General features: G+C 43.5%; 1 protein-coding gene across 1 annotated transcript in view; it reads left to right on the top strand.

Moving 5' to 3' along the window:
* The window catches only part of LOC136580260 (extracellular matrix protein 2-like), a 59,943-nt gene that overhangs the window by 34,575 nt on the left and 2,820 nt on the right, over positions 1–22,548 (top strand). The window contains exons 7-9 of the mRNA XM_066580675.1: positions 1,799–1,956; positions 16,530–16,669; positions 19,037–19,363. Coding sequence (XP_066436772.1) covers positions 1,799–1,956; positions 16,530–16,669; positions 19,037–19,363 — 625 coding nt within the window. The remainder of the gene's footprint in view (positions 1–1,798; positions 1,957–16,529; positions 16,670–19,036; positions 19,364–22,548) is intronic.

Genomic DNA, 22,548 nt, shown 5'->3' with positions numbered 1-22,548 from the left:
CACATTTTTTTTTGCTGAAAAAGCCCCCCTCAGCTTATACTAGAGTTGCGAGTTTCTCCCATTGCTTTCACTTGTGCACTGCTGCCGGGGGCTCGGCGCGTCTAGCCGCTTGTCATCCTGGCACTGTAATGAAGTTCTTTTAGTAGGCAGGGATTTAAAATCCCCGCCTGCTGAAAGGGCTGCGTCTAATTGGCTGAGCACTCAGCCAATCACAGGCAGCACTCAGCCATTCAGTGAATTCAATCAGATGCAGCCCTTTCAGCAGGCGGGGATTTTTAATTCCCACCTGCTGAAAGAACTTCATTACAGTGACGGGACCCAAGCAGCTAGACGTGCCTGAGCCCCACAGCAGCGGACAGGTGAGTACATATAATATATATGTATATTTATTTATTTATTTATTTATTTATTTTTACACCTGCTACAGATGATTTTCAGGAAAGGGATTATATTTAAAGCCCTTTCCTGAAAATCACTGCAGGGGTTGCCGGCAGATCATTGCTTTCAATGGGGCCACAGTCAGCAGCCGTAGCCCCATTGAAAGCTATAGTGCACGGACCATGCATTTCCCACCCTAGGCTTATTCTTGATGCACCTAATTTTCCCAGATTTTTATGGTAAAATTACGTGCCTCGGCTTATACTCGGGTTGGCTAATACTCAAGTATATACGACATATGGTTTTCGTGCAGAAACCATGTCAGGAGGCCACGTGTGGATTTGCGCCATTGGCTAGGACTAAATCAACATGTGGATCTGCATGCAAATCCACAGCAGAACGCCACGGCCCAAGCTTGGATTTCTGTTGCAGATTATAGCGGCAGATCCACGTTGTGGATCGGTCACATTAATCATCATTTGACTCACTATCTAAAAGGTCTAGTTCCATGATGTCTAGAAAACGAAAACTTACAGTTCTCCCATAGGACCCCATATTCCTATGCTTTGCCTACGGTTTAGATTCTGCTAGCCCTGGGACTTAAAGGGGTTATCTTAAGGTAAACATTGACATAGACCTGTCTGATCAACGAGATTCAAATGACTTGCCCTACTCATGGGCGCTAGAATTAAGTGTCATCTGTGTTAGAAAAGTGCCCTGTGACTTTGCTTGTTCTGCTTTGCTTTTTCCGGGTGACTGCATGGTTGGCCACTGACTATAATGGATCAATCAGGCAAAAAAAAAAGGACAAGAGATAAGTGGCACAGTATTTTACCAGTGTCATTGCCACTTATGATCAGTAGGGATCACAACATTAGGACTGGATTGAACATTGGTAGCACAACATCCTTCCGATATGCTATCAATGTCTATCCTAAGACAAGCCATTCAAAGTGTTTTTCTTATCTTGTAATTGATTTTCTGGATACAAGTTGTGGAACCTAAACATGGAATTAGGAATCCAGACAGGTCCAGAGGGGCAAACCATCTGAGTCATGAGAAGAGAGCATGGTGATTGAGATCTACAAATATTGGAGGGGAATGCAGTCTCCATGAGTGTGGTAACTTCCAACTACCAGTTCTTCATCTACCATTTTAATCCCCACATACCCCCTGTATTTGGGGGTGGTTCACATAGGGCATGTGACGTATTGGTAATGCGTCATACCAAGAGACATTGCAACGGAGGTATGCTGCTTGTTGGTAGTCCAAAAGTGGAAACTTACATTTTAAATTGCTGATACAGTATAATTACCGGAAAATCAGTGAATTAAAGAAAGAAAAATTACAAAAACATCATGAAAATTACTTTTTTTCAGAACTGAAAGGTGTGCTGATGATTTATTTGTTCTTCCTCTAGGTCTGGGATCTTTGCTTACTCTTGAAATGGAGGGTAATGGGTTTCATGATGGAAACGTTAACCCTTTAACTTTTAAGCCATTAAAGAAGCTGATATATTTACGTCTTAACCGCAATCAGTTCCGTGCTATACCATCAGGACTCCCGGCCACCATTCAGGTACTCCAACCTTACTTCTAGTGAGTCGAACAAAAACTGTAAAGGTTATACAGAAAAACTGTAAAATAACTTGTATTTTTCTTTCCATGCATTTAAGTCTCAGCGACCTTTTACATATACCTTTAGGTCATGGAAGGCCTACCATCAGTACTTGTTAAGGGGCCGTCCATGGCTTTTTTGCATGCTCACTAGTCTGAGGTACATCTTCCCATGTGAATGGGGAGATGTATAGCCAGCTCTATGGGAATGGACTAGTAATGATCATTCATCCCGTTACCAACAATTCTCGGTCCATGTAGAAGAAATCTAAATGAGAGCCGATTACCATGATTTTTCGATCTGTGCTCATTACATCGGGCCAAGAATTGGCAAAAGGAAGCGTATTAGGCTACCAAAGATACTGAAACCCACTTAAAGCAATTAAGGATAGAGGTAACCTACTTACTCTCTCACTGAGGTCACCATCAAAAGCACTTTCTAGATTTTTCTATATCTTTAATAGAATTCGAGGGAGATTGGCAAGGGATAAGATCACTGCTATGTCTTAAGAATGAGGACAATATAGTTATTTCTATCCAGAATCCTCCTTAAGGTGACTGTATAACTGCTTTTTGGGTATCTCCAGTAGAGTTCAGTGAAGTGTGACCAGTCAGGAGAATAGGAAGTGGGTACTCTCGTTTTCAGGATTGATGGAGGACCCAGTGGTCAGAAATATTTATAATATATCAAATTCTTATACCCTAAATGCTATTTTTAGGAAACCCTAAATCAGTAGGGGTTCTAATGATGGGACCCTCATGAATTCCTAGAACCTGTATACTACAGTCCTCCACCCCATCACCAGCACAAGTGTGAGGAGGAATCCAAAAATGGAATGGAAGAGATAGGACAGCGCCTCTTGTGTACCTGGGATGTGAGTGCTCAGGAGCACATGAGAGAAAGAGACTTGTGGTGGTCACAGGTGGTGGGAGGGAAAACCCTGTCCCAGGTGGGGAACATCAAAAGAGAGCAAGCATGGAGAAGTGTCTGGGGGGTGACACCATTTTCTAATTCTCATTTCTGGAAGTGTGATGAGGAGGAAGTTTCATAGACTGATGGAAATGCATGCTGAAAAAGCTGAATTCTATCACTCCTCCTTACCACATGGATAAATCCACTGGAATACTCCTCTCACAGATAAAGTGAATGGATTTGGCTAGAATGAATGACTAATTAGTGATTTTCCACTAAAGCTCTCAAATGAGGAATTCTCCAGTGGTGGTGGAACAAGTAGATCATTGACCTTAGCAATGGAAGACCTTTGGTTTAGGTGTGTAAGGGGTAACTACTAGGTATATCATGGATCATTGTCCTTAGCAATGGAAGATGTTTGGTCTAGGTGTATAGGGGGGTATCAGTGGATCAGAGGTTTGCAAAGAATAGCTTTGGTCTAGATAAGAGATGAGCGAGCACCCAAATGCTCGGGTCTTCGTTATTCGAGTCGAGCTTTTCGTAAAATTCGAGAGCTCTACTCGAGTAGCGAACCCCATTGACTACAATGGGAGACTCAAGCATTTTTGTATGTGGGCCGCCGGGTCCCGAGCTTTCTCTCTCTCTCTCTCTGCCTGCCAGCCCAAAAATTTGCCGTTGACGCACCCTGCGGCGGGGAGGGGCCAAAACAGGCATGTCACAGCGGGGAGGAGCCAAAAAACTGAGACGGAGTCGAACACAGTGTGATGCTCATTCAAGTAACGAGCACCATCGAGCATGCCAATGCTCAAACGAACATCAAGCTCGGCAGAGTACGTTCACTCAACTCTAGTCTAGCTGTGTATGGGTTACTGCCAGGGGCCATCAGTGCCTTGGCAAGGAAAGATCATTTGCTTAGGTGTGTATGGGTAACTATCAGGGCACCATTGGATCAGTACCTTGGCTAAGTACCTTGTATAGGGGTAACTTTCATGAGATATTAGTGGATCAGTGCCTTGGCCATGCAGTACCTTGGTTCTAAGTGTGTAGTGGTAACTATTAAGAGATTTGAGTAGAATGTAGATTATTTTCAGGACTCAGCACATGTTATGAGATGCATCAAGGCTGTATCATGTGTGTGTTAAGACGCTTGGTGCCACATGTAGAACTTCATGTACTTCCATATGGTATCTAGGCATGGCATTGTATTAGGGTGCTCTTCTCTCCTGCTTGAATACCTTCCTAATATGGCATCCAATAGAATATAGCACAGTTTTTCTTTAATTGAACCCCACTTGAAATCAGAAGCATGTGGAGTTACTGTAGGGCACCATTTCCGTAATCATTAGATCCTTCATAACAAATTCGTAAATTTCATCTATAGATTTTAAAATATACCAATGTGTATTCAGCAGAACTCCTTTGATTTGGCAATAATGGGAACTGAAATATAGCAGATTATCAGACTTTCTGGATTATTGATTGCCAGGTTAAATTAATTTAAAGGGGCTGCCCCAGTGTTAACCATCTTTTAAAATAGATCCAAATTTGGTAAAACAATAGAACCAGCAGTACTTACTCATCCTCACCCACGGCAATCCAGCATGGCAGCCCCACAGTCTTTCCAATGTCTGTTTTGGGACAACTACCACTTGACCACTGTGGCCAATCAGAGGCTGCAATGGTCTTGTGCTGTTCTCCTGGCATCACCATTCAGATGCTGGGGGCCATGATGCCAGTAGGACAGCAGCAGACACACTTTGGCTTCTGATTGGCTGCAGTTGTCAGGTGACATATGTATCAAAACAAAGATTTGCGGGAATGCAGTACTGGATTGCTAGGGGTTAAGAAGGATGAATAAGTGCGGCAGGTTTTAATGTTTTCACAGATTTAGATCTATATTATAAAATTTTACAACAGGACAATTTTTCAAATTCTTTTAACTTGGCATTTGATAATCCAGCAAGCCTGATAATCTGATATATTTCACTTCCCATCTATTTTCTCAGTCTGTACTCGCGTGCCTTGAGCTCATTTCTGCAGGAAGTGGACAGTTCAGTTCCTACTGCAGTGGCCAGGCTTGGTATTGCAGGCCAAGTTTCCATTTATTTCAGGGGCAGCTGTGTCTGCAATACCAAGCTCGGCCACTACGATAGGAACAGAGCTGTTTGCTTCCTGCAGAAATCAATTTAGAGCATGAGAGCACCAGCCTGGCAAACAGCTGATCGGCAGGGGTGATGAACCCTTCAGTTCTACTATTGATAACCTATTGCGAAGGTAGACCATGAAGCTGGACAACTCCTTTAAGAACATCCTCTACAATCGCAACCGCCTTCCAGTAGTGGAACAATAATTATGCAGAACAGCTGTCTAGGCCTAAAACCTGCAGATATTCTTGGTTTTCAGATTTCCTTAGTTTCCTTACTCTAGCACAGGGGGCTCTTTCACAGATTTGCTATTTGTATAGAGACTTTGAAGCAATATAGCATGGAAAGTGCAAGTTGTCTCATCGTTGCTCCCCCTAACCTCAGTCTGAGCAAACGCTCCACCTGGCTGCTCGATGTTTGTCAAGGGATCTAGCCAGAATGGGGTAAATTACGTGGCTGCTTCCTTCTTTGGCCCTCACTTTTTGTTTTCCCTTGATTCATACCAATGGCCGGGGTTGGATTTTCTTAAGAGTAGTTTAGGTTTTCTTGGAACATTACTTGTTGAATCTCAACCTTCCAGTAAGTCAAATAACAGTGGTGTGAAAATAGGTTTTGACTGTTTGAGCATATGAGCTGTAAAGTTGTCTGGACAGATGAAACATTCACAGAGGTCTTCTTGACTTTTAATGATACGACTATACGGCCAATCCCATCGCGACCACATGACATGGGTCATGCTATACATAGAGCCAGAGGCATACCGTGTAAGTGTCCACGGGGGCCCCGTGTGGCACACAGTGTTAACGCATCAGTATACAGTCTCGCTCATGACTCAGAGTTCAATCCCCACATGGTTCAGGTAGCAGGCTCAAGGTTGACTCAGCCCTCCATCCTTCCAGCTTTGCTGGTCCTCCTTCGGGCCACCACAACCCCTCTGGAGCTTAGGGTTTCTTCAACAACTAACTCTGACCTCCCTCCTTCAAAGGTCCTGGGCCACAATACAAAATCTCTAACAGACTCTCATGTACAATTAAAACCGCAACAGAAACGCAATGTGTGAACGCAGCCTTAGACTGGGCTCACACAAGCCGGTGGTGACAGTGTATTACACACGCAGGTTTTGTGCATGTAACACGCTATACAATCTGCCGTAGGCTCCTACTTTGCCACTCACACAAAGATCGCAGCATGTTCAGTCTTGGTGCGTATAACGCGCGTATACACGCCAAGATAGAGCGTAGCGGTTGGCGGCACGCAGTAAGTACGCAATGTCATTGCATACTTGCTGCGCGCTGGCTCGTGCACTGCACGCAGTGAATTACGGCCGCCTGAGCCCGGCCTACTGTCTGGTTCCTTTGCAGATTTCATCTAAATGCTGGGGGTACTAGCAGCTGATGGCACTGGAGTGATAAGCTGTAATCTATTGGTGACTTTGGCAGTGAGTGTTTAATATACAGCACCACCACTGGGCAAATTAGGTATTACACAGCATTCAAAGACCTGCTCAGTCTTCCAGAGCAACAGATGTTCTTTGTAGACGACGTTGGTTATTAAAAGGGGGTCATTAAAAGGAGACACATCTCTATTAACTGAGAATTCCATAGCACAGAGGCGGATGTCTTATGCTCTGTATGCCAGTTTTCAGGCAAAAAAAAGTCGTAATATTGGCACACACACCAATATAGTGACTTTTGGGGCTTTTACACTGGGCTATGGCACTTTTCAAAAAGTTGGCAGGGCCAAATATCTATCTGTATATCTATCTAATATCTATCTGTCTCATATCTATCTAAGCATCTATGTATCGATCTCTCTATCTGATATCTATCTATGTCATATCTATCTGTCTCATATCTGTCTATCACATATCTATCTATCTATCTATCTATCTATCTATCTCAAATCTATCTTCTATCTATCTCATATCTATCTATGTATCTCCTATCTATCTATCTATCTATCTATCTATCTATCTATCTATCTATCTATCTATCATATCTATCTCATATCTATCTTAGATCTATCTATCTCATATTTATCTTTCTCATATCTATCTTTATCATATATCTATCTATCTCATATCTATCTATCTCATATCTATCTATCTATCTATCTATCTCATATCTATCTTTCTCATATCTGTCTATCTCCTATCTATCTATTAGAGATGAGCGAGCACCCAAATGCTCGGGTCCGCGTTATTCGAGTCAAGCTTTTCGGAAAATTCGAGAGCTCTACTCAAGTAATGAACCCCATTGGCTACAATAGGAGACTCGAGCATTTTTGTATGTGGGACGCCGGATCCTGAGCTCTCTCTCCCTCTCTCCCTCTCTCCTTTCCTGCCAGCTCAAAAATTTGCCGTTGACGCACGCACTGCGTCGCAGCGGGGAGGGACCAAAAACTGTGGCAGGGTCGAACACGTCTTGATGCTCATTCGAGTAACGAGCACCAATCGAGTATGGTAATACACGAACGAGCATTAAGCTCGGCAGAGTATGTTCGCTCAACTATCTATCTATCTATCTCATATCTATCTATCTATCTATCCCATATCTATCTATCTATCCCATATCTATCTATCTATCTCCTATCTATCTATCTATCTATCTATCTATCTATCTATCTATCTATCTATCTATCTATCTCATATCTATCTATCCATCTCATATCTATCTATCTATCTATCTATCTATCTATCCATCTCATATCTATCATCTATCTATCTATCTATCCATCTCATATCTATCTATCTATCCATCTCATATCTATCTATCTATCTCTCCTATCGATCTATCTATCTACCTACCTATCTATCTCATATCTGTCTATCTATCTATCTATCTATCTATCTATCTATCTATCTATCTATCTCATATCTATCTATCTATCTCATATCTATCTATCTATCTATCTATCTATCTATCTATCTATCCCATATCTATCTATCTATCTATCTATCTATCTATCTATCTATCTATCTATCTCATATCTATCTATCTATCTATCTATCTATCTATCTATCTATCTATCTATCTATCTATCTATCTATCTATCTCCTATCTATCTATCCTCTATACCACATTGCAGATACATAACCCTAAGCCCAGTACATGTAAACGCTTAGGCCATTGTATCCGCCGCCCACCACTTCTCATGACATGATACCTATACAGAGTACATATTCATAGTCTGGATAAATGCGGGGCATGTCACTCACTTATACACATAATCATTATGACTTCTACTGTAATAATGGCTGTGGGTAGGATCTCGCTCCGTGACTCACACAATGTCTTTATCCTGTGTATACTTTTAGCCTATGAATTTTTAATCTGTACTAAGAAAAGGCTGATGATCCCACCACATGTCTCTGGAATGATTTCAGAGAGTGACAGTGACTCTGAGGGTTGTATGTTAGTGGGATTGTCCACCATTGTTATTATATATCACACTTACATGATGCTGTAATTAGAAGCCTTAAATGAACACTAACTTTTCAGACAACTTCTGCTCTTCTAGCAGCCTATGTGTATCATCAGTCTTGTAATATACGTACAGTACATTCATTTTTTCCCTAATTTTTACTACTGAAAATCAAATTTCAAGTGGCTGCCACTAGGGGGCTACCTTCCTGCACCTTTACAATCCACTGCCTGTTTTGCATTTGGGTTCTCTAGTAATAGGGACATGGGGACACTGCTAGTTACTACATGCAACAGAGGGGCGGTCATTCAAAAGATACATTATAGCTAATTGTAGCAGGGCTATGCAAGGCAGCATGGGAAGCATGTGAGAGGAAGTCCTGGCAAGTACAGTACTGGCAGAATGGATGGCTTAGGTCATATGGCCCGCTTGATATTTGATTGCAAACAGCAGGGCAGCAAAAATACGGAAAATTACAGAGAAAACTGAATTGTTAGAGCTCAAACTGAGTGCAAACATCTGCGGCCAATGAAGACCTGGGATGCTTAGGAAAATTCTTTGAAAATTTAGGTAAACTTTAAAGTGAATGTCCGCCATTTTTTAACTAAATAGGTTAGAATTTTTTAATACTATTTTAAGAGTGGTTGGCACTTCTGTTTTCTGATACAGAGATCCAAACCTCACAAAGACATACATTCAAAAGATAACATTCTGCCTACCTGTAGGCACAACTAGACTAAGCTTAGAACCTTACTATATACTGTTTATATATTCAGTATATATTAATCCCTTAGTGACGGCCCTGTTGCCTTTTTACATCCTGGCTAAGTGGGCTTTAATCCTCAGGGACGTAAAAACATGCATCCCCTGAGGATTAAAGCCATGTGGGCTGTGGACAATACAGCTACATGCTGTCGGTTACCGGAGGTAGCCGACAACATGGAGCTGTCATGGGGGGGTTGCGGGGAGCCCCCCTTCCCCCGGTAATGCGATCGGCGCTATTCAATGGATAGTGCCGATTGCAATAAAGTCAATAAAAATGTAAAGATTCAGCTGCCCTCATGAATCAGATCCATGGGGGCGGCTAAGAGTACTCACCCCTGTCCTCCGTGATGTACTGCAGTGATCTGGTCTTCTAGGACCTAACACTGCTCTTCTGCAGATGCGCGCCAGACGTATAATGTCACGCACATGTGCAGGAGGCCTGGATTGCCTCCTGAAAATTTGAAATCTCCTGGCTCCTGAAGGTAAAGATGTGATTGGTGAGAGGAGATGAAACTTTTTACCGGAGGCCTTCACATTTGAACCCCAACGCAATCCTCCTCCCCGGACCTTAACCAGATTCTGCGCATGCGCCTGTTGGCAAAATGCCAGACACATGCGCAGGAGCTGAGGAGGACCTGGGAAATTTAAAATCTCCCTAGTACCGGCTACCAAAGGTAGCTGAGAGACTGGAGCAGTGACGGATGGCCTCGTTGAGCAGTCCCCGGTCACATGATAAAAAGGTAGCGATCTACCTTAGGCCAGTCTCACACGACCGGATAGGAATTACGGATTCCACATGCATTTGATCTGCGGTAATTTGCGGATCAATCAAATGCATTGGATTACACAATTCTGATTACTATAGCGGGTTGGAATTACGTAATCCACTAGCAGAAAATGAATGCAGCAGGTTCTGTTTTACTGCGGATATCCACTACATAGAGCCCATACTTAACTACATTGTATATGGACTGCGGGTACCTGTGTCACCGCTAAGAGACGGCGCAGGAGATACAAACAAAAAAAGGTGTACTGCGCATGACCGGCTTTGTGAGTACGCAGTTATGCGCAGTACATTACATGGCTGTACACACGATACCTGTAATACGTAATTTACAAGCCCCGGGAATACTCGCCTTCCTGCGGTTCCAGGAGCAGCTTGTTGAGCGCCTTCTGTGTAAGACCGCTGCATCTCCGCAAGCTCATGAAGCCTCATAGAGCGCCACTTTTTACAACCCATCCCTGATGCTGAGCTCAAGAAATACCCCCCAGAAAAGCATGGGAGGAGGGGGGATACCTGGTTTTATTGCCCCATGTACCTATCCCAACCAGCCCCTGTAATTACCCCTGTCTTCGGACATACCACACAGTTTACATTATTACTTTTATCCAAGATTTAGGGAATGCCAAAAAAGGCACGAAGGGGGGAAGGATTATTTTTAGGGAGTCAATTCGTTTTCTGCACAAGTCAGCAATGGGGCCTGGAATTTATTCAGTTGTTCCCTCCATTATAGGCCTATCCATGTGTCCAGTAAGTAGATTAATAGAATGCAGGGGCGTAACTATAGAGGATGCAGGGGATGCGGTTGCACCCGGGCCCAGGAGCCTCAGGGGCCCATAAGGCCTCTCTTCTCCATATAGGGAGCCCAGTACTATGAATAAAGCATTATAGTTGGGGGCCCTGTTACAAGTTTTGCATCGGGGCCCGGGAGCTTCAAGTTACGCCTCTGGTATAATGGGTATGTATGTCTCTGAACGCGGGACAAGCTGGCATATCCATTTTGGGGTGAAAGTCTTCATTCCTATGTATGCGGTACAAAAATACAGTTTTTAAATTGACACAATTGCGAAAGAAATGAAAATTGTAATTTTTTTCCTTTTGCTTTGCTTAGATTCATTCAAAAACTGTGGGGTCTAAATATTCAGTAGAGCCCTACATTAATTAAAAAGGGTCTAGTTTTGAAAATTGCGTCATTTGTGGTGGTTCTCTATCATTTTGGCTGCTCAAGGGCTCTACAAGTGTGCAATGGGGTCTAAAATGCCTTCAAGCAAAATGTCTGATCTAAAAGCCACCGGCTGCTTCTTTTGGTTTGGGCCTGTTGTGCATACAGACATAATATTAGGGCCACAATGGGTATGTTTCTTAACACAGGACAAACAGGGGGTTCCATTTTGGGGTGTAAATCCTCATTTTCATGTGCATTATAGAAAAAAACCTACCTTTAAAAAAACATCTTTGCAAAATTCTGAAATTGTATTTTTCATCCTCTAAATTGAATTAATTCCTGAATAAAAACTGTGGGGTAAAAATACTCCTGACCCCCTTCAGTGAATACATTAAGGGGTGTAGTTTTTAAAATGGCGTCATTTGTGGGGGTTTCTATCATTCTGACACCTATGAGCTTTTGCAATCTTGGCTTCTTGCCGGAGAACAAAGTGTTCCTCAAAATGTTGATAATTCAATGTAATCAATGTTAAATTTGTACATCTCCAAAATGGTTAAAAAAATGAAAGTTTTTTTTAAAATGTGCGTCCAGAATAAAGTAAACAGATGGAAATATATATATCTTATCAAAATTTGTACGGTATGTTTGCACATATTTGAGATATTGCAATTGAAAATGTGAAAAAAAACGATAATGTTTTTCAAGATTTTCCCAATTTTGGCGCTTTAAATAAATATACACAAATTCTATCGGACTATTTTTATCACCTAAATGAAGCACAACATGTGGCGAAAACCCAATGTCAGAATCACTTGGATATGTAAAACCTTTACTGAGTTATGCTACGTTGAACGACGCGTGTCAGATTTCCAAAATTTGGCTCCATCACTAAGGCGCAAATAGGCTTCGTCACTAAGGGGTTAAGATATCTATATATGTACTGGTGGTGGTTTTGCGACACATGATTGAGGATACGATTCAGCAGACAGAGTAACCAAACTAAACAGTATGTGTTTACTAACACAGAAATAACAGTAACTAGATGGATAAGCTATTGAAGTTGCAGTTTTAAGTTTCTACACACCATCTACCAGTAGCTAAAATGTAGGAATAACTATATTCTATGCACAATATGTAATAACAGTAACACATGAAAATGTCAATTACACTTAATAACCAACAAGACCATGGCAAAGATATGAAGATGATAGAATACAATTCACACCTTCACTTTCATGATAACCAGAATTGCTGGTTCCCATATACATGTACAATGTCTATTTAAATACCACAGTCCATAATCTGAATTTGAGCACCAGAAACTTGCACAATGTTAGTGTCCATAATACTAGCCCTTTCATAGCAGGCCTGCTAATGTACTGTCTCTATCAGTGATATCTAGCAGCTTTACTGAGGCCGGCCTTACTTACAAGTTGTAGGTGAACTTTCCGATCTCCTGTCTTTGTGTCCTCATCAACACAAAGCCATCTCGTTTGTTTCCCATCTCTTCCACTCTCAGAATCCTCCTCCGGTATCTCTGGGAACCATTCTTCAGGCCCACTTTATAGCCCAGTTCTCAGCTTGTGTGGCGCAGAGTGTTGGGGCAGCAGACCGGAAGTTTGCGGGTTCAATCCCCACTTGGTTCAGGTAGCAGGCTCAAGGTTGACTCAGCCTTCCATCCTTGCTAGATTGTTAAAATGAGTACCCAGCTTGCTGGGGGATAAAAGTTGACGCCGCAAAAACAGTCTGCCAAGAAAATGTCACAATGTGACATCACCCTAGGAGTCAGTTGTGACTCGGTTCTTGCACCAGAGGCCTCATTCACACCGGCTACAAAATTATCGCTACAAAACGCATGCATGTGAAGCCCATCGTTTCCAATGGGTTCTTTCAGGCTACAAAACAGCAGTCTCCTCTTCTTTTGTCCGTCTGATGATTGTGTCGGCCATCCTGTTTTTGTCCGTCCAAGATGGTCGACACAATCATCAGAGTACCTTATTCCCACAGTGCATGGTAGCGTTAGACTACTAATGCACTATATATGCTCTATGATTGGCCAGAGCTGCTCACGTGATCAGCACTAGCTAATCAGAGAGCAGTGCACAGTGAGCATTAGGGAGTTAGAAAATTGCTGAAGCCATGTTAAATGGTTGAAAACAGGGCCTGAAAGTGGCAGATCAGAGGGGCAACGGAAAAGAACAACTGAAGGCGATATACGGTCCTCCCAGCCCCTGGGCAGAATTTTGTCTCGAAACCGGATGGTTGCTTTAGTACATGTCCTTAAAAGGCCCTGGAAATGGGTGAGCCTACCAGAAACTGAACCTTAATGGCCCTCTTACATTTCGGATTGTCCCATCTGTTCCTTCTGGTCACAAATTCAGGGAAAGAGAGGGAGTAATCAAAACAACTTGGCCCATGACAAAAAACATATGGACCAAATGGCTCATATGTTTCTCAAAACCTTACCTTATTTTCATGTTGATTTTTGCCAAATATTATGTTCTGACTTTGTATATGTGGTTATAGGTGTCGTTATTTCATTATTATAGGCAAGGCTAAACTACCTGAACCTATCTGCCATGGTGCATCACCGCTGCTCACCTGCTCATGGGGTTGCACTCGAACACCATCGGTCACATGGTGCACAAGACTCCTATGCCTCTGCTTACTCCCAAGGCTATGCCTATAGGGCTCACATGCACTCCCATCCCTCTCTTAAAGGGCCAGCATGCTCTCCCTAAATCCATTCTCCACCAGTCTATAGCTGGCATCTTCTATATTAATCCCACCTACCCCATGGAGGGTGCCTAAGCAACTGGTCTCATAGCAGTTGTGATTAAGCTTCAGTTCTATATAGTTCTGGTTTATACCTGTGCCTGTTTTTAACCATTCTAACTTCTGTGCTCCCTGACTTTGGCTCTATGTTTCTGGACTCTGCTATTATTTACTGCCTGCCCAGACCTTTGGCTTGGACCTCATTTAGAATAGACACCTGTGCCGTCAGCCTTGACTTCAACTTGTCTTCTGACAACACACCTGTTCAGACCTTCAGGTACCGCGCCTCAGCCCAGTGCAGCGTCAGCAGCCACATAACCATGACCATCTGTGTGAGTAATGTCTTGGACAAGTTAAGTGTGAAAACCGGAGTTCCCCAGATGCTGCCACCTCAGATAGCCCACAGTCAACCAGTATGTGGCAAGGCGGATCCACCTCCGTCTACCTGACAATATCCAGTCTCCTAAACCTAAATCTCAAGGTGAGACATAAAGATGTGCTCAGTCAATCTAAAGGTCATCCAACTGAAGAACATACCTCAATACAATTCTACTGTTGATGGACAATTATACCTACAAGGGCTAAAATAAGTTGATAGAAGGTCGGCTCCAGGATAAAGTTCCCCCAAAGTCAGTTGAAACAACTTTGTCCTAATTGGGCCGAATTATATATTCAATGCTGACCAATTCGTTACTTTCCAAAAACCTCGATCACGTGATGACTTAGTAGTAAAAAATGATGAAAACAATCAAAACTAATTAAGCTTCAACCATCTAAGAGGAAATTGCGTAATACAGACATCTGCAGAACATCGAGATTAACTACCCTACAATCTATATAGTTCACCAGCAGCCCGAAATCTTTATAGAGTGTCTCTTTGTGGCCAACACTGGCTCTTCAGCTTTGGCCAAAGTAATCAACACATGATTCTGGTTGGTAATTATCTCCAATGCCAACTGGCTTGTCTATTCCTGTAACTATGTGTGGACATACAGTACATGAGTGTGCATAAATGCAAACAGTCATGCCGGAGTCTACAAACCACAAGAATTGTATTCCACGTCCAAAAATCAGAGCAAAGGGTTATTTCGTTCACAGGGGAAAGCGCTCTACTGTTTTCTTTGGACAGTAGGAAAACAAGCATCCTTTCTGAGCCTACATTCTTATGATGTCTCACCGGAAAGCCAATATCGCAGTCAGGATTTTTATGGTCTTGTGCAATCCTATGCAGACGGACGCGATTTGTCCGCGTGAAAACACGTGCGGAAAACAAATCGCGGCATGTTCTGCGAGACCCGCACAGAAAAGTCACTCCCGGCGCCCCGACTCTGCTCTGCACATGCTGGCCGGCAGCCGGCACATCACAGAGCCGGAGCCGTGGGAGAAGGTGAGACCCGCACTGGTCCCTGCAGGGTCGGGTCCCGCTGCGAGAATTCTGACCCGGCCGTCTGCAGGCGGCCTAGTGGGTTAAACCCCATTGAAATGAATGCATAAAAACAACGGGAACTTTTTTTCCATTTTATTCCAGTTTCTCTCTTCTACAGTCCGCCGTAGAAGTCATCACTGCTACTGGCCAGGGCCAAGAATGCAACTCAACCGTGGTTCCCTTGGATTTTTGTCAGACGCGTCAACCAAATTAGCCTCTTGTAGCTCCAGACAGTTTCCAGTATTCATTTCAGTGGCCCCAATGTCCTCTCAGCAGTCCTCTCTCCTCTCTGCAGCCTATTGCACCTCAACTCTGCAGCGGTCCAGCAGCCGCTCGCCTCGCTTGCCACAAGCCTGGCGCCCTCCCCTGATGATGCAGCAGAAATTGTCTTTTTTTTAACCTCAGCCAATCAGTGACTGTCCTCGACATACGCTCATTCCTACTATGGCAGTACTTGGGTGCAATTTTTGGTACATCTCACAGTCGACTGCCATAGCATCATTTTAACCCTTTAGGGTAGCCTCTTATTCCCCCATACCTTTAACACCTTGGGTAACTATTGGTACTTGGTTCCCCAACTCTTTACCAAGTTGTGCACTCTGGTGAGATGGCATCTTGGCACAGGTTCCCAGGACCCATTTAAATAAGAGATGCGGCCTAACGGGGCTGGATTCCTTTCTCCAAAGGTCCTATCTCATTGGATGGCTCTACGGCATCCTTGTTCAGGGACTGAATAGGAATGAATTCGAACTGTTTTACAATATCTTTTTGTATGAACCCAAGTTCACGCTCAACTAACATATGTGGAGGTGGTCTTTTCCTGCATGTGGGGGAGTTATAGAAGAAAGACCGCATTTGTAAAATAAAGGCCATCATAAATCTTGCCAATGAATCTGGAGATCTTCATTCTAAAAGAAACACAGACGGTAGAACCACCCAGTTGCATCGCTTCCATCCGCACGAGGCTGATCCTAAGTGGATTTGTGTATCTCATTTGTACTTTTTCTCCATGTCTGACTTTAATCAAAAGAGATGTAGCTATTAAATACTAGCAGCAGCTCCCAGAAAACACAGGCCCGTTAATACATGACAGATGTCTCCTCGCAGATCAAATATTCAGATTTACCATTTTGTCTGGCACAGGAACTGCATCTAGACAATAACCGCATTGAAGTCGTATCGGAAGGGATACTCAACAAAACTCTCAATCTGAGTACTATCGTGCTGAGTAACAACAGACTTCAGGAAGACCGCATTGCCCCTCGGGCTTGGATTCACCTCATGTGAGTATTTTGGCTTTTCTCCAGAATAGTGCATTAGGGGAACCGGGTAGTGCATGAATAATGGGCATATTTTTCATATTAATGGGTTTGTCCAGTTACAAAATAACATTTTAAAATTAGTTGCAAATGAGTTAACCCTTTCCAATTCACTGCCTGACGTCTAAAGACATTATGATTTAAGGCTGTACAGCTCCGATGTTGGAAGACGTCTGTTGGGGGCTCTCTTACTGTATATTGCCTGCCTCTCTGCTGTCGGAGCCTATCCAATGTGTCACCTCATGCAGTACTGGTTTTAGCCAGCAGATAGCGGCGTTCTATAAAGGCAGAAAAAGAGTAAGCCCCCTAGGAAAACCAGGATACAAATTGGATTGGAAAGGGTTAAAACAATGAATCAATGGTACTAAGGGTCCTTCTACATGGGCTGGCGCAGATGCCCGACAGCCATCCCAGCGATGATCGTTCCTGTGCTTGTACAAGGGAACGATCGTCGTAGTGAATGGAAATGGAGTGGGATCGTTTTGGCCGCCCGTCTCCATTCACAGTAAACAGGCAGTAGTTCATAGTTGAATTACTGCCTGTTTACACAAGTCGATCCGTCGTTCAGTTTTTAGGCATGCATAAGCTGAATGACGAGCAAATTATTGTGCATGCTCTTACATTGAACGACAATTGTTTATATTCTTGCTGATTGCGGGAGTCTGAATGATTTGTCATGCTTTGTAAAAGGGCCCTTACCTGTTCTCAGTCCCAGGGATTCAGCACTGTATGCCCGCAATCCTCCTGGTCTGTGTTGACAGTGAAAGTCAGGTGACCGCTGCCTGCCAATTAAGAGTCCGTAGCACCACTGTTCCAAACTCCTGGCATCATGGCACCCAAGATATGAGCGCTGAAGCCAGGAGAACAGACAGTGACACTGCAGCCTCTGATTGGCAGGCCATGGTCACCAGACTTTTTTTTGTCAATACAGACTGGGAGGATTACAGGGCTGCAGCATTGGATCGCCAGGGATGAGGATGGGTAAATACCATTTGTTTCATTGTTTTGACTTATTTGGATCTGATTTTAAAAAGTCAGTTTGTAACCAGACAACGCCTTTAAGCGGAGGCGTTACTTGAAGCTCCTGAGCCCTAAAGCAAAACCTGTAACAGGGCCCCCAACTATAATGCTTTATTCATAGTACTGGACTCCCTATATGGAGAAGAGAGGACTTATGGGCCCCCTAAGGCTCCTGGGCCCGGGTGCAACTGCATCCTTTGCATCCCCTATAGTTATGCCAGTGCCTATAAGTCACACCTAGGACCCTTTACCTTGCTTGGGCCAATGCTACTAATCGCTATGCCTTTTTTGTTACCCACAATTGATATTACATTTAGTAATAACTATAAGGTATGTAGAATTATGGGACCCTTAAAGGGGTTCTGTCATTAAGAAAAAAATTCTATACTTACCTATTCCTCCCCAGGCAGTCTTCCTACCCCATCTTCTCCTCGCTGATCTTCTCCTGGCTCCTCCAGTTACCCGGGTCACCTCACCTCCAGCCGACTGAATCCTTTTCTTCCTATGACGATATGTACATTCACAGGCATTCTGCTTCCTGCAGGGCAATGTATTCCGTCACTGGTGATGTAGCGTTCACTGCCTAGCAGGGAATGCTGAATCCTTGGCAGCCTGCTTTAGTGCACAGGTGCCATATCTCACCGCTAGTGTTTCATATAAAAGGTATAGCAGCGAGACCCCGCACTAAAGCAGGCTTCCGAGGACTCAGTATTCCCTGCTAGGCAGTGAACGCTACATCACTAGTGACCAGTACACAGATCGGCAGGAAGCAGAATGCCGGCAATGTATGCTTTGTCACAGGAAGACAAGAATCCGGCCGGTTGGAGGTGAGGTGACCCGGGGACTGGTGAAGCCAGAAGAAGATCGTGAAGGAGAAGAAGCGGTAAGAAGACAGCCTGGGGAGGAATAGGTGAGTATAGATTTTTTTGGCGAAAGCTGGGTGAATAGGCATGGATCAAAACCAAGAGACAATCAACTATAACACCTTTGTAGAACCTTATGAAACTAGTTGCACAGGCACCCTCCAGTGCGGAAGGGTGCCTAAAATAGGGAACCACTAAGGTTGGTAGAAAAAAATAGTTGCATACGCTGGCCTTAAAAGGCTGTCCTGCCGGCTGCGCACGTGTGCCCTACAAGAGACGACGACACCATTGACAGTGCCAGAAGGAGGTAAAGGAGCCAATAGCCATAACAGATAGCATATGATAGTCTGGTAAAGATAAAGAGGTGGTGCCAACATCTGGGTCATGGGGAGCCCCATTTGACTTAGTAACATGATATCAAGCTAAACTTCAATTCTTGTCTCCCCAGGAATGTGGAATCTCTTGATTTGTCTAATAACCGTTTGGTACACGTTCCATCATTTTTGCCCAGAGGAATAAAACAACTGATTCTACATCACAACCAGATTGAACTTATTCCCGGTTATGTATTTGCTCACATGAAACCCGGGCTCGAATTTCTTCATCTGTCACACAATCATCTACGAGATGATGGTGTTCATGCCGTATCGTTTTTTGGCCTCTACAAATCCCTAAACGAACTCTTGTTGGATAACAACTACTTTCAGAGTATTCCGCGTGGTATCCTGAATTTGAAGTCCTTACAGGTTCTCCGTCTCAGCTTTAATAAAATAAGGTGAGATACGTCTGATTATCTTGTTTTTATCAATATTTTTTATAGGTCACGTGCTTCTAGTGGTAACCGACAAAGAGTTGTCATCGAAGGACTTGTGGTTAGAACAGGAAGGCAAGCTTCCGATTGGGCAGTTGGCCAGCAATGACCTCTTAAAGTGGTCTTTTGGAGACATTTCACTGTGTAAGGGCTCCTTCCTACGAGCGCATATACGGCGACGGCGTTTTTACTTTTTCGCGCCTGCTCTGTATAAGCGCCTGAATGGGCATTTTTCTGCAATCACGGGCAGCGTTTTCTCATTCATGTACACGACCGGAAGCATCATTTTTAGCGAACCAATACGCCGACCCCAGGAAAATCCTCGCTCTGCCAAAATCCTCGGGATGCCTTCCAGCGCCTAAATAGAGGCACCTGTAAGCTTTTGGCAGCATTGGACGCTGCATAAATGCCTCCCTCTCCCTTCTCTTTCCTTGCTCTTATGGGAGTCTATAGGACCCGCCGGCGTATATTGGCCGAAACATAGTTCCAGAACTATGCTTTGGCTGAGCGTATATGCGCCGGCCACATATATGTTCTATTTTTCGTGCTGCCGGTGTATTTATGCGCCGTATATTCGCCCGTGTGAATGGCTGCATTGGAAACCAATGCTTCACATGGGTACCCTATATGCACCTGGGCGTGAAAACACAACGTATATGCGATCGTGGGAATAAAGCCTAAGTGTCCCTATATCAGTGGGAGTATATAACAGGCTATAGACTCTTGAGAAAAAAATAGTTTTACAACAAAGTAGACGAAGATTTCAATTCTGAGAGGACCATGAATAGGGAAGTGTGTGAACTTTGTGGAGCTATGAACATCCCTCCGAGCTCATGTCAATCCAATGCGCAGAAGGGGTAAGGGGTAAAACTAGACCCAAGACTGAGAGCAAAGCATTATGCTGAAAGACACACTAAACCTAAAACTTATTTTACAAGGACTAAAGGTCCATTTACATGCAAAGATGATCGCACAAAATGTGTCAGAAACTGACAGTTTTGAGTGATCATTTTGCATTAGGGCTCCTTAATACTTTATCAGCTTCATTTGCATGCAAATAAGCCTCCAAGAGATGTTGCAGAACTCAGCAGGTGGTCTGAGCTCTGCAATTAGCTCTATTGTTCAGCTACAGGCTGCTAGGAGAATACCATGTAATCTCCTGCTCCCATGGAGAACACAGCCTGCGGTCTGAGCAATGGATTTTAAGCTCACCTAAAAATCATCGTTCATACGAAAAGTGCATGATGGTACCACTCACACAACAATTATTGCTGAAAAGCCATCGTTTCAACAAATTTTGAGCGATAATTGCTGCGTGTAAATGGGCCTTAAGTTGTGAGGTGTAATCTTGTGAGTGAGGCTGAACACTGGCCAGCAAGCTCATGGCAAGGCAAAGTGGATTATCGGAGTTTGAACGAGGCATGATAGTGGGTGCCAGACGGATAGGACATTCAATTTCTGAAATTATGTGGGCATTTAACATTCCTCGATGCACAGTGTTATGTACATAGTGGAAACACAAATAGACCAATGACTCCAGCAGAAATCACATCTACATCCAATGCAGGAGGCCCCACACACATATCCCACAGGTCATTGCAGCCTTATTTAGCGTCCATGGGATATGAGAGCCGATGCCCCACCCGAGTACCTCTGTTAACACCATGACAGCAGACATCGCTCCTCATCTGGGCTCATAAGGTTGCTAACTCAAACCTAGAGAACTGGTATCATGTGGCATGGTCCGATGAGTCATGTTACCAATTGTATTGGACTGATAGTAAGGTTCGTGTGTGGCGCAGACTACATGAAGCTATGGACCCCAGATGTCAGCAAGGCACTGTACAGGCTGATGGTGGTTACATACTGGTGTAGGGAGTGTTCTCATAGCATGAGTTGGGTCCACTGGTCTGCCTAAACACATCATTGAGCAGTGCCCACTACATTTTACTGCTTGGTGACCATTTGTAGCCCCTCTTGGACTTCATGTATCGCCAAAATTATTAAATTTCCCAACAGGATAATGTACTTTGTCATTGGGCCCAAGTTATCCAGAAAGGGGCATTCTGGAGAGTTCATGCGAATGATGGGGCTTGCAAGTTCACCTGACAGGAGTCTAATCGAACATTTATTGGATGGGGTGCAAAGGTCCATTCACACCCGAGATCCTGCACCTACAAATACCATGATGCCATGTCTTTTGTCCACTTGTGAAACTAATGCCATGTTGAGTTACTGTATTTCACTGGGCTAGAGGTTTCTCATCCAATATTAGTTTCTGTCCTATGACTTTTGGCATGTCAATGTATTGCCTGCCATACGTTGTTGGAGATACTTACCTTAGTGTTCCTCAAGAAGGTTCCTTATCTGGAGACCAGAAAAATGTCTGTTCCATGATCACTACTTTGTCTACTATCTCTGCACATGTGTGTATAGGATTTCAATAGATCCTTTTTATATGAAGAGGAATAGCTGCATGTCCAACTGTGAACTTTATTAGTTACAGAATGGATGCAATCAAAGATGATTCACAGAAGACAATGACCTCGAGTGGAATGCTCCAAGCAAATGGTTTATAACACTTTTCGGACCCTATTAAAAATCACATCATTAACAGGAATCAAAGGAAGCCGTAGAGAAGAAGCATCAGAATTTTTTTCTCTATGTTGCTAATGGGGTGGGGGGTTGGTATCCTGGGATCGGATCAATGACCCCACATTATCATTACATCCGTTTTCTAGACCATCACCATGTGTATTCCCGGAAAATCTCTTGTATTTCAGATATTCTATATTTTTAAGCAATCCAGGGTTTAACCACCTTCAGATGTCTTTAGTTTTCCGCCTATCGTATATATGATGTCATACAATTTTACTAAATATTTTGTTCTGGGTTGCCTAAGGGATTTTAGGCAGTAAACAAGAGTTGTTTTGTTGTGATCTTCTGGGTAGTACCAAATGGTCCGCTGTAGATACCGTTGTATCCAGTGCAAGATCTGTGTCCTATCAAACAACTGAGAAAACAAACAACTCAGCATGCTGATAGTAGCCGAGGGCTAAATATCATATAACACAGCCGTAAAGAACATGCAATGCATGTAGTCAAAGGGACCCTCCAGTCCCGGACAAAACAAGACGATTACTCCTCTT

Source organism: Eleutherodactylus coqui, chromosome 10 (assembly GCF_035609145.1).
Source record: "Eleutherodactylus coqui strain aEleCoq1 chromosome 10, aEleCoq1.hap1, whole genome shotgun sequence".
Taxonomy (NCBI): Eukaryota; Metazoa; Chordata; class Amphibia; order Anura; family Eleutherodactylidae; genus Eleutherodactylus; species Eleutherodactylus coqui.
Note: the sequence above shows the minus strand (reverse complement) of the source record. Positions and strands in the feature narration are given on the sequence as shown.